The 15,988-nt window shown below is 38.7% G+C and overlaps 1 protein-coding gene across 1 annotated transcript in view; it reads right to left on the bottom strand.

Annotated features, from left to right (window-relative positions):
• Positions 1–5,629: 5,629 nt before the first annotated feature.
• The window catches only part of GFRA1 (GDNF family receptor alpha 1), a 233,665-nt gene continuing 223,306 nt past the window's right edge, over positions 5,630–15,988 (bottom strand). Inside the window, exon 10 of the mRNA XM_006121312.3 lies at positions 5,630–15,313. Coding sequence (XP_006121374.1) covers positions 15,152–15,313 — 162 coding nt within the window. The 3' untranslated portion in view covers positions 5,630–15,151. The remainder of the gene's footprint in view (positions 15,314–15,988) is intronic.

Raw genomic sequence — 15,988 nt, 5'->3', positions numbered from 1 at the left:
TACCCTCGTAATATTTGTCAATTATTTAGCTCCTGTAAATTCTATTCCTGTCCTTAAGGAGGTCAGATTAATGCATGTAAAAAGTAATTTAACCAATAAAAGCTTTAGATAAATTTGAGCTGAGTGTCTGGAATTGGTTTAGTTATGTCCATGAGCAATAGCAAGCTAAGTGAAATCCAGTCCAGAATGCAGACATTACTTCTTGGCAATATGAATTGCTGTGTTGCTTCTCTTCTACATTAGTTCAAAGATCCTGGCTCATACTTTTTAACCTTGTTGGCCTAATACTAGAACAATCAAAATAATGAAAAATAAAAGCTATGTTATTGTCTTCTGCCTCTGGTTTAGTAAGCAGCCTTGGTGGATACCAGAGATGCAACATGTCTAGAAATTTGACAAAATGGCATGCTTTGTCTTTGTATTGTTTATCAATATGATGAAAAAGGCCATTTCAAATACTAATTTGTAACTAGTTAATTATTTTCTGGGGATTTTTTTAAACCAACATCAGACAAAATTTACATTGAAAAACAAACCACCCATACAGTGTGCGTCATAACTAATGCTTAGTAATTTCACAGTAGCAAAAAATTATTAAAACTTCACGACTCATTAATAAGTAAGTGATCATAATCGCTTAATAGAAAAGGAAACTAAGCTAATGATAGCAGCTCTGATTAACATTTTTGACCTTAACACATGAAGTCAAGTGAAATGAATGTCATTGGGTGCTGAATGTAAGATTATTTTCAAGTGTAAGTGGTCTCTATAATTAAAAAAAACCCAGACCCCAAAAAACAAAAACCCAAACATACAAGTGTTAAGGTCTATAGAGGAAGAATATTGTTCAGTTCTACTCTTCTACACTAGTTTGCAGCATGTTTAATAAACTCATCAACATGTTTCAAATGAGTGCATACATGTCTCAAGGCTAGTTACTATTGGAAAAAATATAATTCTAGTCTCCTTTTAAGATGGAGTGGGAAACCTTTTTAGGTTGGGGCCCCACACAAATTAGGAGCAAAAGAAAAAAAACAAACCCTCAATGATGTAGCCCCGTACTGAGAAGGAGAAAGACACTTCTCACATTCCTCTCTCACACCAGAGCCTGGTGGAGAGCCCAGACTAGTAGATTTTCTGTGCTCCAGCCGTGCAGGAGGGTGGCTGAAACATCAGCATGGGTTTCCCCAATGCTGGGGTGAGGGGAGCTCTGACCTCAGGGGCCGGATTCAGGCAAGCCAGGGACTACATTCAGCCCCCTGGGCCTTTAGCGCCTAAAGCAGGGATTGGGAACCTATCTCAAAAACGCTACTTTATGTGCCAAAAATAGATACATTTTTAGGGACTACAGTATATGTTCCTTTTTTCTTCTCCTCTCTCTTCTTTTTAGTAGTGATGAATATTTGGATGTCACAGTAAAATACCATCCAAGAGACTACTATAGCACAGAGTGTCTAACTGTAGCCTAAGCACATGTCAGATATGTAAGTAGCTCCAAAACTGACAGGCCAACTGTGCCTAGTACCAGATGTGTACCTGCAAGTGCATCTTCCCCAGATTAGCATCTGCATGCTTCCAGTGCCCACTGGGGCTATACCAGCTGGTGGCATTTGAAGACAATGGGGAGGAAGAACGACCTGAGCTGGGTTTCTATGTGTATAATTTGACTGCTAAAAATTGGGCTGTATACATGCTAATGTTGAAATAAAAGAATTATGAACTAACACCTTAGGCACATTAGGAAAAAAGTTTTATTTACCGTGGAACTTTTTTTTTTTTTTTTACATTTTACATGACTTAAGAGACAAATGAATTCTAAAACTGATGTTTCTGTGGTAGAATTCACATCCCCATGTGCTAACTGTTAGTCTTTAAGAACCTGAGGGTCAAATTCTTCCATACGTTACATCCATGCAGGTCTTCTGGTGATGAATAAGTAAGCATACCTGATCCTGTGGCTTGAGGGACAGAAGGGGACAGTGCTAAATTCTGTTCTTTCCAAGTGCATGGTGCCTTCACGTAGGTAATGAGAGCAGAATACTGAAGTAACAGTGACGGCCTGAGAGATGACTTCTGCCTTCAGTTTCTTTTTAAACCAATCAGTGTTCACTATCCTCATGATAAATGGTTATGACAAAATCAATTCCTAATCATCTATTCTAAACACTTCGGTCAGCTCAGTTTGTCTTAATACTAAACTTAAGGCCTTGTACATTTTTCAAAAGTTAAAACATCCAAAAATCAGAGAGCTTGTATGTGCACAAATAATTTGGGATTCAGCTGTAAACTAGGTATGTTGTTACTCAGGGGTATGTCTACACTACAGAGTTTTTTCGGAAAAAATGACTGTTTTTCCAAAAAAACTCGAAGTACAGCCACATTGCAATTGTGTTCTTGCGAAAGAAAATCAAAAGAACAGAGGTGTTTTTCCAACATTGGTAATCCTCATTCTATGAGGCAGAAGCCTTTTTCTGAAAGAGCTCTTCCAGAAAAAGGCATGTGTTGACCGGAAAAAGGGAGTGCTTTCGAAAGAAGAGGAAAGAGGAAAAAGCACAGATGCTCTTGTGGCCACGTCATCCATAGTAATCACAGCTTAAATGCGAGATAACATCCACACTGAATGGACACTATCTTTAGAAAAAGCAGATGGCTTTTTCGATGCAATGTTGCAGTGTGGATTCTGTCTTTTGGAAGACGTTTTTCTGGAAGATCGCTTCTGGAAAAGCTTCTTCTGGAAGAAGCCTGCAGTCTAGAAATAGCCTCAGTTTCAGCATCCATCATTTAATCTTGCTTGGAGACTATGGTTTACTTTTTCTCACTCTGTGGAACACTTTCCCATCTCACGCTCTTTAGCATTTTCTTGCTTTCAGATGGGAATGTAAGAGTGCTGCACTTGCAAACCTGAGAATAAATATCTTCTGTTTAGCCAACCCCACTTATAGTGGTTTTTATTTATAATAGCTGTTCAGAAGATTGTATCCCAGACGCTTCAAAAGCAATTGAATACTGGCCTTTATTTCATAATGGTACAAAACATAAATGTATTTCTATGAAAGGGTTTGTGAATTATACTTCCACGTCAACAGAACCTGCAATGTCCTAACACAAAAGAAGCTTTTTGCAATATAAATTGGATCCCCTCTCACATATACAATTTTAGCTCATTCCTGGCTGGGACAATGTACTTTTCTGAAATTAATATAGTTAAAATTTTGTGGCCATGCTGGATGCAGTTGTACTTAATTTTCAGGTCCAAATATGCATGCGCAGTGGCAAAAATATTGAAGGCTTTTTTCACCAAAAATTGTTTTGGGATATTGCACACTTTTCTCTGAACATGAAATGAACCAAATATTAACCTGGCTATAATGCAGCAAGGTTGTCCTTGCCAAAAACCTATGTAGAAATTCAGGCCTGGTAGGTAGCATGGGTTGGGTATTTGGTATGTGTGGAAGGAAGGGAGGAACACTTTCATACATCCAACTCCTAGGCATATAAGACTCTCCTGCTACTGGGAGGCCACCTCACCAAGAAAAACACCACCACTTTACCACCAAGTTCAAGCAGCCTTCCACCATTTCCCTCTTCAGTTTCACATCCTTATTCGTAGCTGGTAGTATGCACAAATCTGTCTTTGATCAGAAATAAATGAATTGTAATTACTAGATGCCTGCCAACACCCATCCTCATCGACCAATAGGATGTGAACTCCTCCTCCCCCAACTTGTGAATTTCTTCCTTTTTATAAAATTAGGGCTCAAGAGATACACACACAAACTTTCATTTCAAGTCCTGTCTAAAATAGCGCCAACATTTTTAAAGGATATGAAAAATTGGAGCGATGTGGAAAAGAGCCAGAAAAATTATTCAAAGGATAGAGAAAATGCCTTACAATAAGACACTTAAGCTAAACAGATTGAGTTTCTTATGGAAAAAAAAAAAAAGACTGGGGGGGGAGGACTTGATTACTGTATATATGAGCAATGATATGGTGGAACATATCAATTACTGAAGGGTCCTTTAATTTAGTGGAAAAACGTAGAACAAGAAACAATAATTGGAAGTTGAAATCAGATGAATTTAACTGTAAATTACACAATTTGTAATTGGTGAGGTTGATGAGCCATCAGAACACAACTCCATCTCTTGAGGTCTTCACATCATGTCTGGAGGCTTGTCTGGAAAAATATGATTTAGCTGACCCAAGATGACAAGGGAAAATTCAAAGGCCTGTGATATACAGGCGGTCAGCCTACATGATCTAATGGGCCTTTCAGGCCTTAAACTTAGACACTCTGAAGTGACCCATTTGTTTTGAGTTGGATCCTGGGATGTGCAGATATGACAGTGAGAGGCCTATAGCATGTTTTAAAATTTGTTTGCTAAAGCAGTTAGAAAATGTATGGGTGTGTCTAGACTACCTAGTTTTGTCGATAAAAGTGGACTTTTGTCGACAAAACTATACCAGCGGCTACACTACCGCTGAGTTCTGTCGACATAACGTCGACAGAACTCAGCAGTTTTGTCGACGCTGGTAAACCTCATTTTACGAGGCATAACACCTTCTGTCGACAGAACTCTGTCGACAGAAGGTGTTATTGCCTGTAACATTGCGTCCAGACTACGGAGTTCTGTTGACAAAGCAGCTCGCTTTGTCGACAGAACTCAATGTGTCCGGACGCTCTTTGTCGACGGAAGTTTTGTCGACAGTATCTGTCGACAAAACTTCCGTCGACAAAACGCGGTAGTCTAGACGTACCCTATGATTGTGGCAATAATATGTCTGTTTCTAATTGGCTCATGGATATACTGGGAGCATGTTCAACATGGTGTCCTACAAATTTGTTTTGCTCCTACCTTGCACCTATCCAGAACACTCTATGGAAATATTTTATTTTACATATTTTGGAAGACCTCTACACTCGTCTTACTCGTTTTCAGAGTTCTGAATCCCTGAAGACTTTCTCTGGGATTCTTCTCATCTTGTTTCAGAGTATCAAATGTCCTTTTTTCATGGACTAATCCTGTCTGTGTGTTTGTGAAAGAGAGACCTAATGGAAAGTAGACCATAGCTGTGTCTCAACCATTTTGATTTGATGGTTTTAGCTCATAGCATTTTGGTGAACCACTATATACCAATAGTACCTCAGAGTTTTGAGCCAGGAAATGTACTGACTTTTAAGGAACAAAATTTTTATTATTGAGGCCAGCTCTACATTATAGGGCAATGTTGAACTAAAGCATACAACGCCAGTATGTGAATAGTGTAGTTGGAGTCGATGTCCCTTAGTTGTAATTTCTGCAGCATCCCCACTGCGGAGGGTCAATAGAGAAACTATCCTGTTGACTCCCCTTATTCTTCTTGACCAGAATCAATGGTTGGATGATCAGTGGTTGATTTAGAGGGTCATTACTAGACCCACTAAATGAAGCCCTGAGAGACTGATCCCTTTGGTGCTGATCTCTTGGTAAGTGAAGACAAGGCCTTAGTCTCTCAGATCATAGTCAAGTGTAGAATAAGAGAAATAAAAAAACCCACCCTGAATATTTTCTTTTAGAGAATCAAAACTGTCCTTCCCTAGAGCTAGCCATGCAAAAAAATGACTAGTACAGAACCACAAAAACAGGCTTTTTAATAAAAAGAGAGACCAATGTTTATTGAGTGGGATTTTCTTTCAGCTATGTACAATAGTTGCATGAGCATTGTGCCAGCAGAAAAATCAAAACATCACAAAGTTAGTTCCAAAGTCCAGACAGTCCAAACAGCAATGTCCTTAGCTCAAGTCTAAGTGAACAGTAATAGCCAACAGTTGTTTTTGATTTTTTTAACATAACTAAGTACCTGGCAGAGTGCCTGTGAGAGGACTTGACACATACTAATCTACAATGGGATGTACAGACATCCATAAAACAACGTATTGAGAATTTATACAATATAACAAGGTAACAATTTGTATAAGAATTTCCTCCAGAAAAGGAAGCAGGAATAAACTGATGGTTTGGGGGGGGGATAGGAAATGAAAAAATAAACAGAGCTCTTCTCAATGTATGGACTATATTCACAGTGAAAAAAATCAATCCTACTAGCTTCAAATGCTGCCAGTTACCTCAGCCTGCATTCCTCCTCCCATCCCCACTCAATCTCTTTATCAGCCTCAAATAGTAAAAATACTTTAAAGCCCAACTTCATTCTATTTCCCTTCCACTGTAGTTCTTGTCAACTTGTATTATACAAAAACAGCACAAATTTAGACATACCCTCAGCAAAAAGAAACACTCACTCAGCTTCCCAGCATGAGGAGGATTAATCACAGCTAATTATGTCAATACCAAGTGATGATACACATAACACTGTATAAACCCCATTAAGCAAACTCACTGGCAATAACTGTTAGGGGGGAAACAAAAGCAAATAATTGGCAAAAGTTGTCTTCTGTGTCATACTGCTTTGAAGTCATTTCTTCCACTGTTTGGCTTTAGTCTGTTTCCTTCTTAGCCAGAAACAATGCAGTGTCCATGGGAAAGGTAAAACATGTTGTAGATATGCCTGATTACTATAGTGAACGGTCAGCCTAACAAGAAATGGCAATGTGCTTTTTACAACCATATTTTTCATTCCTTTGTTACCCATAAATCTTTTATTTGGAGGGCAGGAAGACAGTGATAAAGAAGTTGGGGGTGAGCTAAAACAAGATTCTAGACCCATGAAAGATGCACATTGCATGATGGAATTCTATCTTTGAATATGGGGTGGAGGGGGTCGTCTCTGATTAGGTTAGTTAAGGATAAGGTGTGCAACCTAATATTGTGTAGAGGTAACAGCACCTAAGCTATTAGATATGAAAAAATAATCCTCCTTTCCCCACTCTTCATGCCTTTGGAAACTGTCATTTTCCCAGCCACCGCTTGCCATAGTCATAGGAGAAATTCCCACATTGGTCTTCAGGGGGCATTTGGCCCACTGGGGCTATAGACATGCATCAGACAAGCAGGATTTGGGTCTCTTTTTCTACCAGCCTATGGCTTCAGCGTAATCTTGGCCCTTTACTGTCTGCAGTGTTTGCAGTTAAATAAAAAATTGTCATCACCAGCCAGCATTTTTGTATCTTTCTGAGATCTTGCATCAAGGCTTTGAGATTCCTCATTCCATGTAGGTCACTCAGACACCCAGGATAAAACCCTGATTCTTCGACTGTGTTCCAAAAATGTGCTTATGGGTTCAGCAGGCTTTGCCAGGCTTAGGGGATTTCCCTGTGGCTCAGTAGATTCATTTTTTAAGGGTCACTATGAAGGGTAAGTGTCATGGGCAAACTTTAGGTTAGTAAGCTTGCTCTGTATCATAAGAATAATGGGTGAGTGCCAATGACCCTACAAGCTTGGGCTTATTTGTCAAATGTGAATCTCTGGAAAACAGTATGCTCGCACTTCTGTAAGTTAATTTAGGACAGGTTTGGCAGCCCTCGAGGTTCAAATCTTTTCTAAGGTACAGAACAGGTATAGTCCAGCACAGGTAGTGGTAATGCTAGCTACTCCACACTTAACCTAGGAGTGACACAATTCAGGGGGTAGCTTCTCATGTGAAATTTTGGACAACTGGCTGGTTTATGTAACATGGCCAGTTGTCCACCAGGAAGTATTTCAAACCCGCAGCAGAAGTGAATGGCTCTGTATCTCATTACTAACTACTTCTGAGCCTTTCTTTATCATCTAGAGTTTAGCTAAAACAACTCGGCTGTGTCTAGATTGGCCAGTTTTTCCGGAAAATCAGCCGCTTTTCCGGGAAACTTGCCAGCTGTCTACACTGGCCGCTTGAATTTCCGCAAAAGCACTGACTTCCTACTGTAAGAAATCAGTGCTTCTTGCGGAAATACTATGCTGCTCCTGTTCAGGCAAAAGTCCTTTTGCGCAAAATCTTATCACCCGTCTACGCTGGCCATGAGTACTTGCGCAAGAACACTGACGCTCTAATGTATAAAATCAGTGCTTCTTGTGCAAATACTCTGACGTGCCCGCGCAGGGATAAGCCCTCTTGCGCAACTGTTCTTGTGCTAGAGGCCAGTGTAGACAGGGAACATTAATTTCTTGCGCAAGAAAGCCTGATGGCTAAAATGGCCATCGGAGCTTTCTTTTGCAAGAAAGCGTCTACACTGGCACGGGAGCTTTAGCTCAAAAACACATCTCTTGCACTAAGGCACATGCCAGTGTAGACACTTTCTTGCACAACTACTTTAACGCAAAAACTCGTGTTAAAAGTATTTGCGCACAATCTTGCCAATGTAGACGTAGCCCAAGGCAATTGACTTGGTCTATTGGGACCCACAGGGCTAAAAGGAGCAGTGTAGACATCAGGGCTGAGGCTCTCAGAGTCTCCCCTTCACGGTGGGGTTTCAGAGCCTCAGGCTTCAGCCTGAGCCCAATTGATTACATGGCAATTTTTAGCTCAGGCGTTTGAGACCGCTGACATGGCCTAGCTGTGGCCATGTCATGGGTCTTTACTGAAGTGTAGATACAGTATTAGGAGTGAAGACATTGCCTGAATGGGAACCCATTATGCTGGAAGCCACAATCTAGGACAGGGGTCTCCAATTTTTTAATCACAAGCTCACTTTTTCAATTTAAGTGCAATGTAAGATCTACCTCCAACCCAAATACCTTTGCCCTGTTTCCTTCCTGCCCCTTCTTTGAGGGCCTGCCCCTACCCCTGCACCACCCCTTCTCAAGGCCTCACCCTACTCACTTCAGCCTCCTTCCTCCCCCATCCTCACTCACTTTCACCAAGCTGGGGTAGGGGGGTGGAGTGCAGGCTCTGGTCTTAGGCCAAGGAGTCTGGAGTGTTGGAGGGGCTCTGGGTGTAGCACAAGGCAGGGGGCTGGGATCCAGGAGGAGTTTCAGGGTGCAAGCTCTGGGAAGGAGTTTGGGTGCAGGGGGATGCACCTCTGGGGCAGGAGGTTGGGTGCAGGAGGTGGTTCAGTGCTGGGACAGGGGTTCAGGAAGCAGGCTTTGATGGGGCACCATTTAACTGAGACAGCTTCTGGGTGGTGGAGCAATACCTAACCTGGTGTGGCTGGAGTAATTATCCCTGTGGTAATTGCCGCTCCTGCAAGCAGATAGCATGTACAGCAATGGCTTCATAGCACCATGTGCTGCCCCTCATCTACAGGCACTGAGCCCCCAGCTTCTAACCACAGTTCCCCGTTATTAATCAATAGGAGCTGCAAGAGTGGTGTCTGCAGGCAAGGACAGCATGTGGAGACCCCTTGCTCTGCCTCTCTCAGGGGCTGCAGGGACATGCCAGTCACATCCAGGAGCAGCAATTACCAAAGGGATAATTACTCCAGCCACACCAGGTTAAGCATTTTAGAACTCACTATTCGAAGAATTAAATTTAAGCATAAGAGAGAAATGAATTTATGAAATGCAGAGACCAGTTAAAAACCAAAAATCACCCTCTTTGCAAGCAGTAACAGAAGTAATAACAATCCCCGTGTATATGTTGGGTGGGGAGATGAGTGAAGGACAGTGTGTGTTTGTGAGAACGACATACACACACAGTGGGTGAGTGTGACAAAGCTCTGCATTTCTAAGCTCCCTGCCACCCCTTCTCTCTGTGCAGAGATAGGGTACATAAGTGGGAGGGGGGAGGACACCCTGACATCAGCACCCTCCCCCCTTCTCGCTCCCAAATCCTGCACATCAGGCAGGAGGCTCCAGGGGACAGTTCCAAGACAGAGGGAAGGAGCAGCATGACAGTAGGTGGAAAGGCAATTGAAGTGCCAGCATTTGATAGCTTCCTAGCCAAACCAGTCCGGATGACCTGTCAGAGGCTCTAAGATCCATTGGTAGATCCTCATCTACTGGTTGCTGACCACTGTTCTATGATGATAAACACCACTGAGAAATTGGTTGAATCCTGCTTTTTCCCCTTTAAGTTACAAACTCTCTAGTTTTAAATTCCTCATTAGCTTTTAATCAATGCTATTTTACTTGGGTAAACTATGAAAAAGCATAATATTTGACCAAGTGGTTACTAAGGTATATGATTTATGAAGAGTAAAACTTCCCCCATTTTGATAAAGTGGAAAAATTTCATGAATCATTTTTCCATTAATATTATATTTAAATTATAATAGTAAAAATGTTTGACTACAATATTAAAGTAAAAAAAGATAATGTCAAAAATGAAACATTTTGACTTCATCAAAATGGCAGATCAGAGCAGCAAGGAAGCATTGTATAAGGTGAAATCAAAATGTTTCACTTCCTAATAAATCCCAATTTTTTACTTCTTTCCTAATTCAAGATGAATCCAAATTTTAAAAATCTCAAAATTGCATGTAAGGTTGAAATTCCTCTTTCTTTTAAGCCACTCTACTGAAAACAAAAAGTGCTGACTTGACAAGCCACTCATTCTTCTGAGAGAGGTGACACGTCTCCCAAAAAGCTAGATAGAAAAAGCTGACTATTTTTTTATGAAGAGATCGGACAGAGACATGGAACATCTTGCTCCAAACCAAGGTTATGTTTCACAGCACCAAGGGATATACTCTCAGAAAATGGAAAGGCAAATCGTTAGAAGAAAATGTCATGGGGCAGGGCAGAAGAAGAGAGAATGAACCTTCGAACTCCAGAAAGCCTCAAATGGCCATAAAGTGAAATGCCACCAAAGGAACTGAGCTGGTAGGACAGAACATATATTAATCCAGGGATGTCTCATCTTTAAATTTTCCTGACAATTTCATTGGAAACAAACATATTTCTATTGGGGCTCGTGTGATGCAAAGTGGATGCATAAAGCATTTGAAAACTGGGGCATGGCACAGGGGACCTTGCTTCAGTTTTTATTTCAGTGCTCTTGTAAGTAAATATATATTATTCTATGGATTAGACCCACCAATGTATTGAAGCAAAATAGTTGCAATTTATGAACAGCCAAATAAAGCTGAACTGTTTGGCTTGGATAGCTTATAATAAAGAAATAATACATTCTCTATTAGGTCCTCTCACTTGCCCAACTTTTGCTGCCCGTTTTAAAAGGGGCTAGTCCCCAGAACAAGAATCTGGCTCAGTTCCCCTATTTTATAGTGTTCTGGTCTGTCAACAGTAACATATTCCAATGGGCAGCGTGAGACAGACCTATCATGTGATGGACCTATGACTAACTTTCCTCAGCAAGTGTTCTATGCATCATTCTTCTCCCTTCCTGATTCTATCTACCTTTCCTCCCTCGATATGCCACTTTCACGTCAACGATCTCCAGAGCATGGCTGCCATTAACCCTAGCATTTGCTCAAAGCATAATCAATTTCCTGGTGTTTCATGCCATAGTATTGGCCACGTCTCAAAAGTTTATGGGCAGTAAGACACATCACAAGTCTGAGGAAAAATAGCAATACTTTTAAAGAGAAAATGGGAGGGGAAAAGGCCAAATGATCATGAACTAAGATTGGACTGAGATTTTAAGGGGTGTTTCCCTCCTCCTCTGTCACCTCCAATGTAATATTACTTTCCTATCAGGCATGGTAGTTTTTCATATTCTGAGTTCATTGATTCAAAGTGCAGCAGCTGTGAAATTATGAATGGACTCATCTTAAAAAAAGGATAGGTCTTATTAGAATGTCATTAAGTTAAAAAAAAATACTGGAAATAATTCTCCAGACAGAACCTGTAAAATGTTTTACAAATTATTAAGATCTTTTGTAGCTCTTCCTAATGAAATAATATGGCTGAATTTTCTCCAATGGAAGAGGGCCTATGCATCAACGAACCCTCATGAATGCAGTCTTGCAAGGTGATGAGTGCCCTCAGAAATCATTTTAAGCAGCTTTTTAGATCAGGCTCTTAGTATATGACCAAAGTGGTGACAGGACCTTCTGAGGGACCCCTGTACTTAACAGAATGAAATTTAATGTACTTTTTTGTTACTAGTAGCAAAATATCTATTGTCATTCATAGCTTGCATCTTTTGTATAGTAATAGCTTGGGAAAGTCAGATTATATGTTATATAGTGCAAAATGTTGTCCATATATCAACACATTGTGCATTGGCTCTTCAAGATGCTGGTTGGTTTTTTTTTTAAGGTAATGATCAGATATACTTAACATGAAAAATGGAAATTTGTCTCTAATCCGTCTAATGAAACTTCCTGTTTCATTGCATTAACTGAAAAGGATGGCTTATGTATCTTTAACTCATGATTTAATTTAAACATATAGCTTACTTAGAAACAACTGAGTTGATTACATTTCTGGTTTAAAGCCTAGTTGTCATCAATAGGTGCTTCCTGTATTGGGATGGCTGCTTGCTTGGCCGTATATATACTGGTAATATAAATACACTGAATGAATACATGAAATCCAGTCTTAGTGTCTTTGCTTAGCACTCAGTACATGCAAATCTAGTAGCTGAGAGGGAAGAGGTAAAAAAAAAAAAAGACAATTTGCTTACTTTAGTACTGTAGCAAATGAGCGTGTTGACAAGGTCACAGTGCTAAATTGACATTGTCTGCACCACACAACTACTAAAAATCCACCAATATTTGCATGCTGATGTCCGTAAGAACCTCTTTAACGTGTCAGACTCATAGTTTTTTCCCTCTAGGTTGTTTAATAAGCAATTTATTTTTAAATTAAGAATCCAGTGTGCTTTCAATTTATCCAGGAAAAATAGAGTGCTACTTCTTGTTTGTGGTAGACATGGTCAGCTTTACAAAACAGTCTGTTTCTGTGTCATACACATGACTCTTGCTAAGTCAGATAACAATTCTATTTTTTATCAGATGCTAATGATAGTTGCTGTTTGCAGTGTTAAGCAGTCATTCCTTTTATTCTGAATCACACTGGTTCAGAACTATAATAATCAGTATAATGTAGATAGATATATTAAACTTAAATACATAAAATCTTCAGAAAAGGTATGCACTGTACTAAGATATTATTAAAGCTACAGATATTATTTACCATTTAATGGGCTGAATATAAATGATATTGTAAAGAAACATTGGTTGATCAAAGAAGGATTTAATCATTTTAATGTTTATGGATTTGTTTTGAAAAAAAATTAATTGGGTAATGTCAGACTTTCCAATTATAATCCTGTATGCATTAGCATTTCACTAGATTATACTTCCAGCTCTTTTTGACATAAAAGAATTTATTTTTAAATCTTGGATCTAGTTATCTTTTTTTCTTGTTGTCACTAGTTTTCAATAATTTGATTAGCTTTTACAAGAAAAGCGACCACTACCACCACAAGGGATTTTGTAGGAATAATACACTATATGTTTCTTCTCCAAAATTCTGAAACCTTTGGAATTAATTTGAAGTTTTTTTTATCAGTGCAGAATTAAGGAGTAATGTTGTCTAATTTGTTATGTTTAATGGAACACAGTACTCTTGATGTCTATCAGAAAATGCTTTGAATTGTACGTTATATGACTGTACCCAAGACTACAAAAGTGAATTTGAGAATTTTTTTGCATTGCTTTTATTAGCTTGGTTAAAAGAAAATTCCCAAGTACGGATCAGCCAATAGCTTAACAATTTGTTAGTGAGATATTTTTTACATTCCTAGCATTAGTGGATTTCTAGTTTGTATTTTTATTACAAATAGCTGATCTGGAAATTTCAACCAAACACATCATGTTAGTTTTCAGTGTAAAACGATAAATTAAGCATGAAGAACTCTATGTCTAGCACAGTTATCGTCTACTTTCAATAAAAACAAAAACAGATTACTGTTTATAACAGTCACCAAGCCATCACAGTTAAGTATACAGACAGCCCTTAGGAAATATGCTGCCTATTTGATGACATTTAAAGCTTTAAAGAATCCCTTTTTAGATACTGCAGAAAATCATCATGACTCAGCATAGGATGTTGGTGTCATCAAATGAAAACAAAAGTATTTAAATTGTGTGCATAAGCAATATTGCTTTTAAACCATGTATGGGCCCGATCTTGTATTGCCTTATTCCAATCAGCAGCCCAGTGAGCTACAATGGAAATACTCGTGTGAGTAAAAACCACTCACATGGGTGAGGTTTGCATGACTGTGCCCATAATTGAAGCAACAATCCCTTTATATGCTGATTTTAGTAGTATAAGAAATGATACACAATCACATTTCTGTTTTATGTCTTATTTTCAGTCTGCAATGGTGTGATTGGAGAGCTAAGGCATAAAGCTCCCTTAACTTTTAGAGTTGATATACTGTGTAAATATAAGCAGGTAATGCTGTTTTAGTAGATGAAATAAATTGTATGTCATTTTTATTAAACCAACAGAAAAATAACTAGACTGTATTATTACAATAGAAGTATAGAAGACCAACAATTGTACAATTGAAACTCTTTAGCAAAATTTGTTTCTATTATATATAGCCTCAAAATTTAAATAAATTTAGTGTTATGAAGTGTTCACAACGATTGCTTCTTGTTAATTTAAGGAATTTTCACCCCTCATTAAGGCTAAATTTAATTAAAATTTAGAAGTACTGGTCAAAGTTTGCTATCACACTCTGTTTTTATGAGATTTTAACTGAAAGATGCACAGTACACCTGTATGTGACTTATAATGGCTTCACAGCAGGGAATGCAGAACCACGTATATTACATAAACATTTAAAGAGGAGAATGCTAATACACTGAAAGAGTTTAACATCAGTAGCAAACTATCAAATGAAGATGTTTCATGAAGTCCACTCTGTGGGAGAACATTCACCATGTGACAAAAACCTGGCATCCTTGTTAGTCTGATGTTCATTTCATTTTTAAAATCAAAATCATTAAATGAGATAAATAGGATCTTAAGACAACTGACATCTTCCTTCTTAGGTAAAGGCCAGAATTAAAATAAAAATAAAAAATCCAAACAGGTTGCTTTACAGGCCAATTTACATACTGTCTCTTTAAAACACTGCATGCCCAAAAGCCTTCTGGGTTTGGAATGTAGCACGGCATCAAGTATTTCACAAAGCCCCCTAAATATCACAAGAAGCTTTAAAAAAGAAAGAAAGAAAGAATTCCAGTTGAATGAAACTGTTTTAGCAGAGTGCTTCAACTCAGCTCCTAGAACTGGAATTTCAGATAAACAACAGAGGACAGGGAACAGAATTTTTTTTTGTTTTGTTTTAACATGTCCTTTTATAATGCAGCTACAAGGTTTCTGATGAACTTAAGAACAAAGAGATTGAGAGTGCAATTGTCATCAACATGAGCAGTGTGCTTAGACTGAAGCTTGTAGGAAGAGCAGATGAATTCTCTGAAGATATGTGACTGGTGGAGACTCTGACTGTGTTGTCCTTTCCGATAGCATTCTGCAAGAGACAACACTTTCCTTGGTCACTATATACAATATAGTATATTGTAATATATTTATATCCATTTAATAAAATTCATCCTGTTTGTCAGTTTCTTTCCCTCAATTTCATGTATTTTACCACCATGTATTTAAGTATGCGAGAAGCATGAAACAGGATGTCAAAAAAATGGAGATATTAAAATACAATGTGATTGTAACTGTCAAAACACTATAAAGGGTCATCACTAATCAGGCCCCCAAAAAAGAATAAATAAAATATCTAACTTTCTAAAATTAAGCAACTTTTTTAAAAGATCTGTGTTCAACATGGAAGGATTGAAAACCAAAGTATTGTTAGATTCCCATGGGTAAGACCGGAAACCCCATCAGAGTAGGCTTATGGGCTGGCCTAGCAACAATAGCAATGTCCATTTAGTTTCTTTTTCCATATACTGCATTTTCACATGCCCTTGGTTTTCCACAATCAAAAAGTACTTATGCAACATAAAATAAAGCAAAATATATGCAGCTAAACATTACACATACTAAATTAACAGGATAGTATTAGGTACAGATTGGCAGGTCATGTGCAGCTACACAGGGACAATACACAAGGACCCCAAGGTCAACAGGAAGGTTACAGATTGACTCTCATGGAAACTAATCTTCTACCTCTAGGGATGGGTCCTAT

The sequence above is a fragment of the Pelodiscus sinensis genome, chromosome 8 (assembly GCF_052426305.1).
Source record: "Pelodiscus sinensis isolate ZL-2025 chromosome 8, ASM5242630v1, whole genome shotgun sequence".
Classification (NCBI taxonomy): Eukaryota; Metazoa; Chordata; order Testudines; family Trionychidae; genus Pelodiscus; species Pelodiscus sinensis.
The sequence above is the reverse complement of the archived record's forward strand: the minus strand, read 5'-3'. Positions and strand labels throughout refer to the sequence as shown.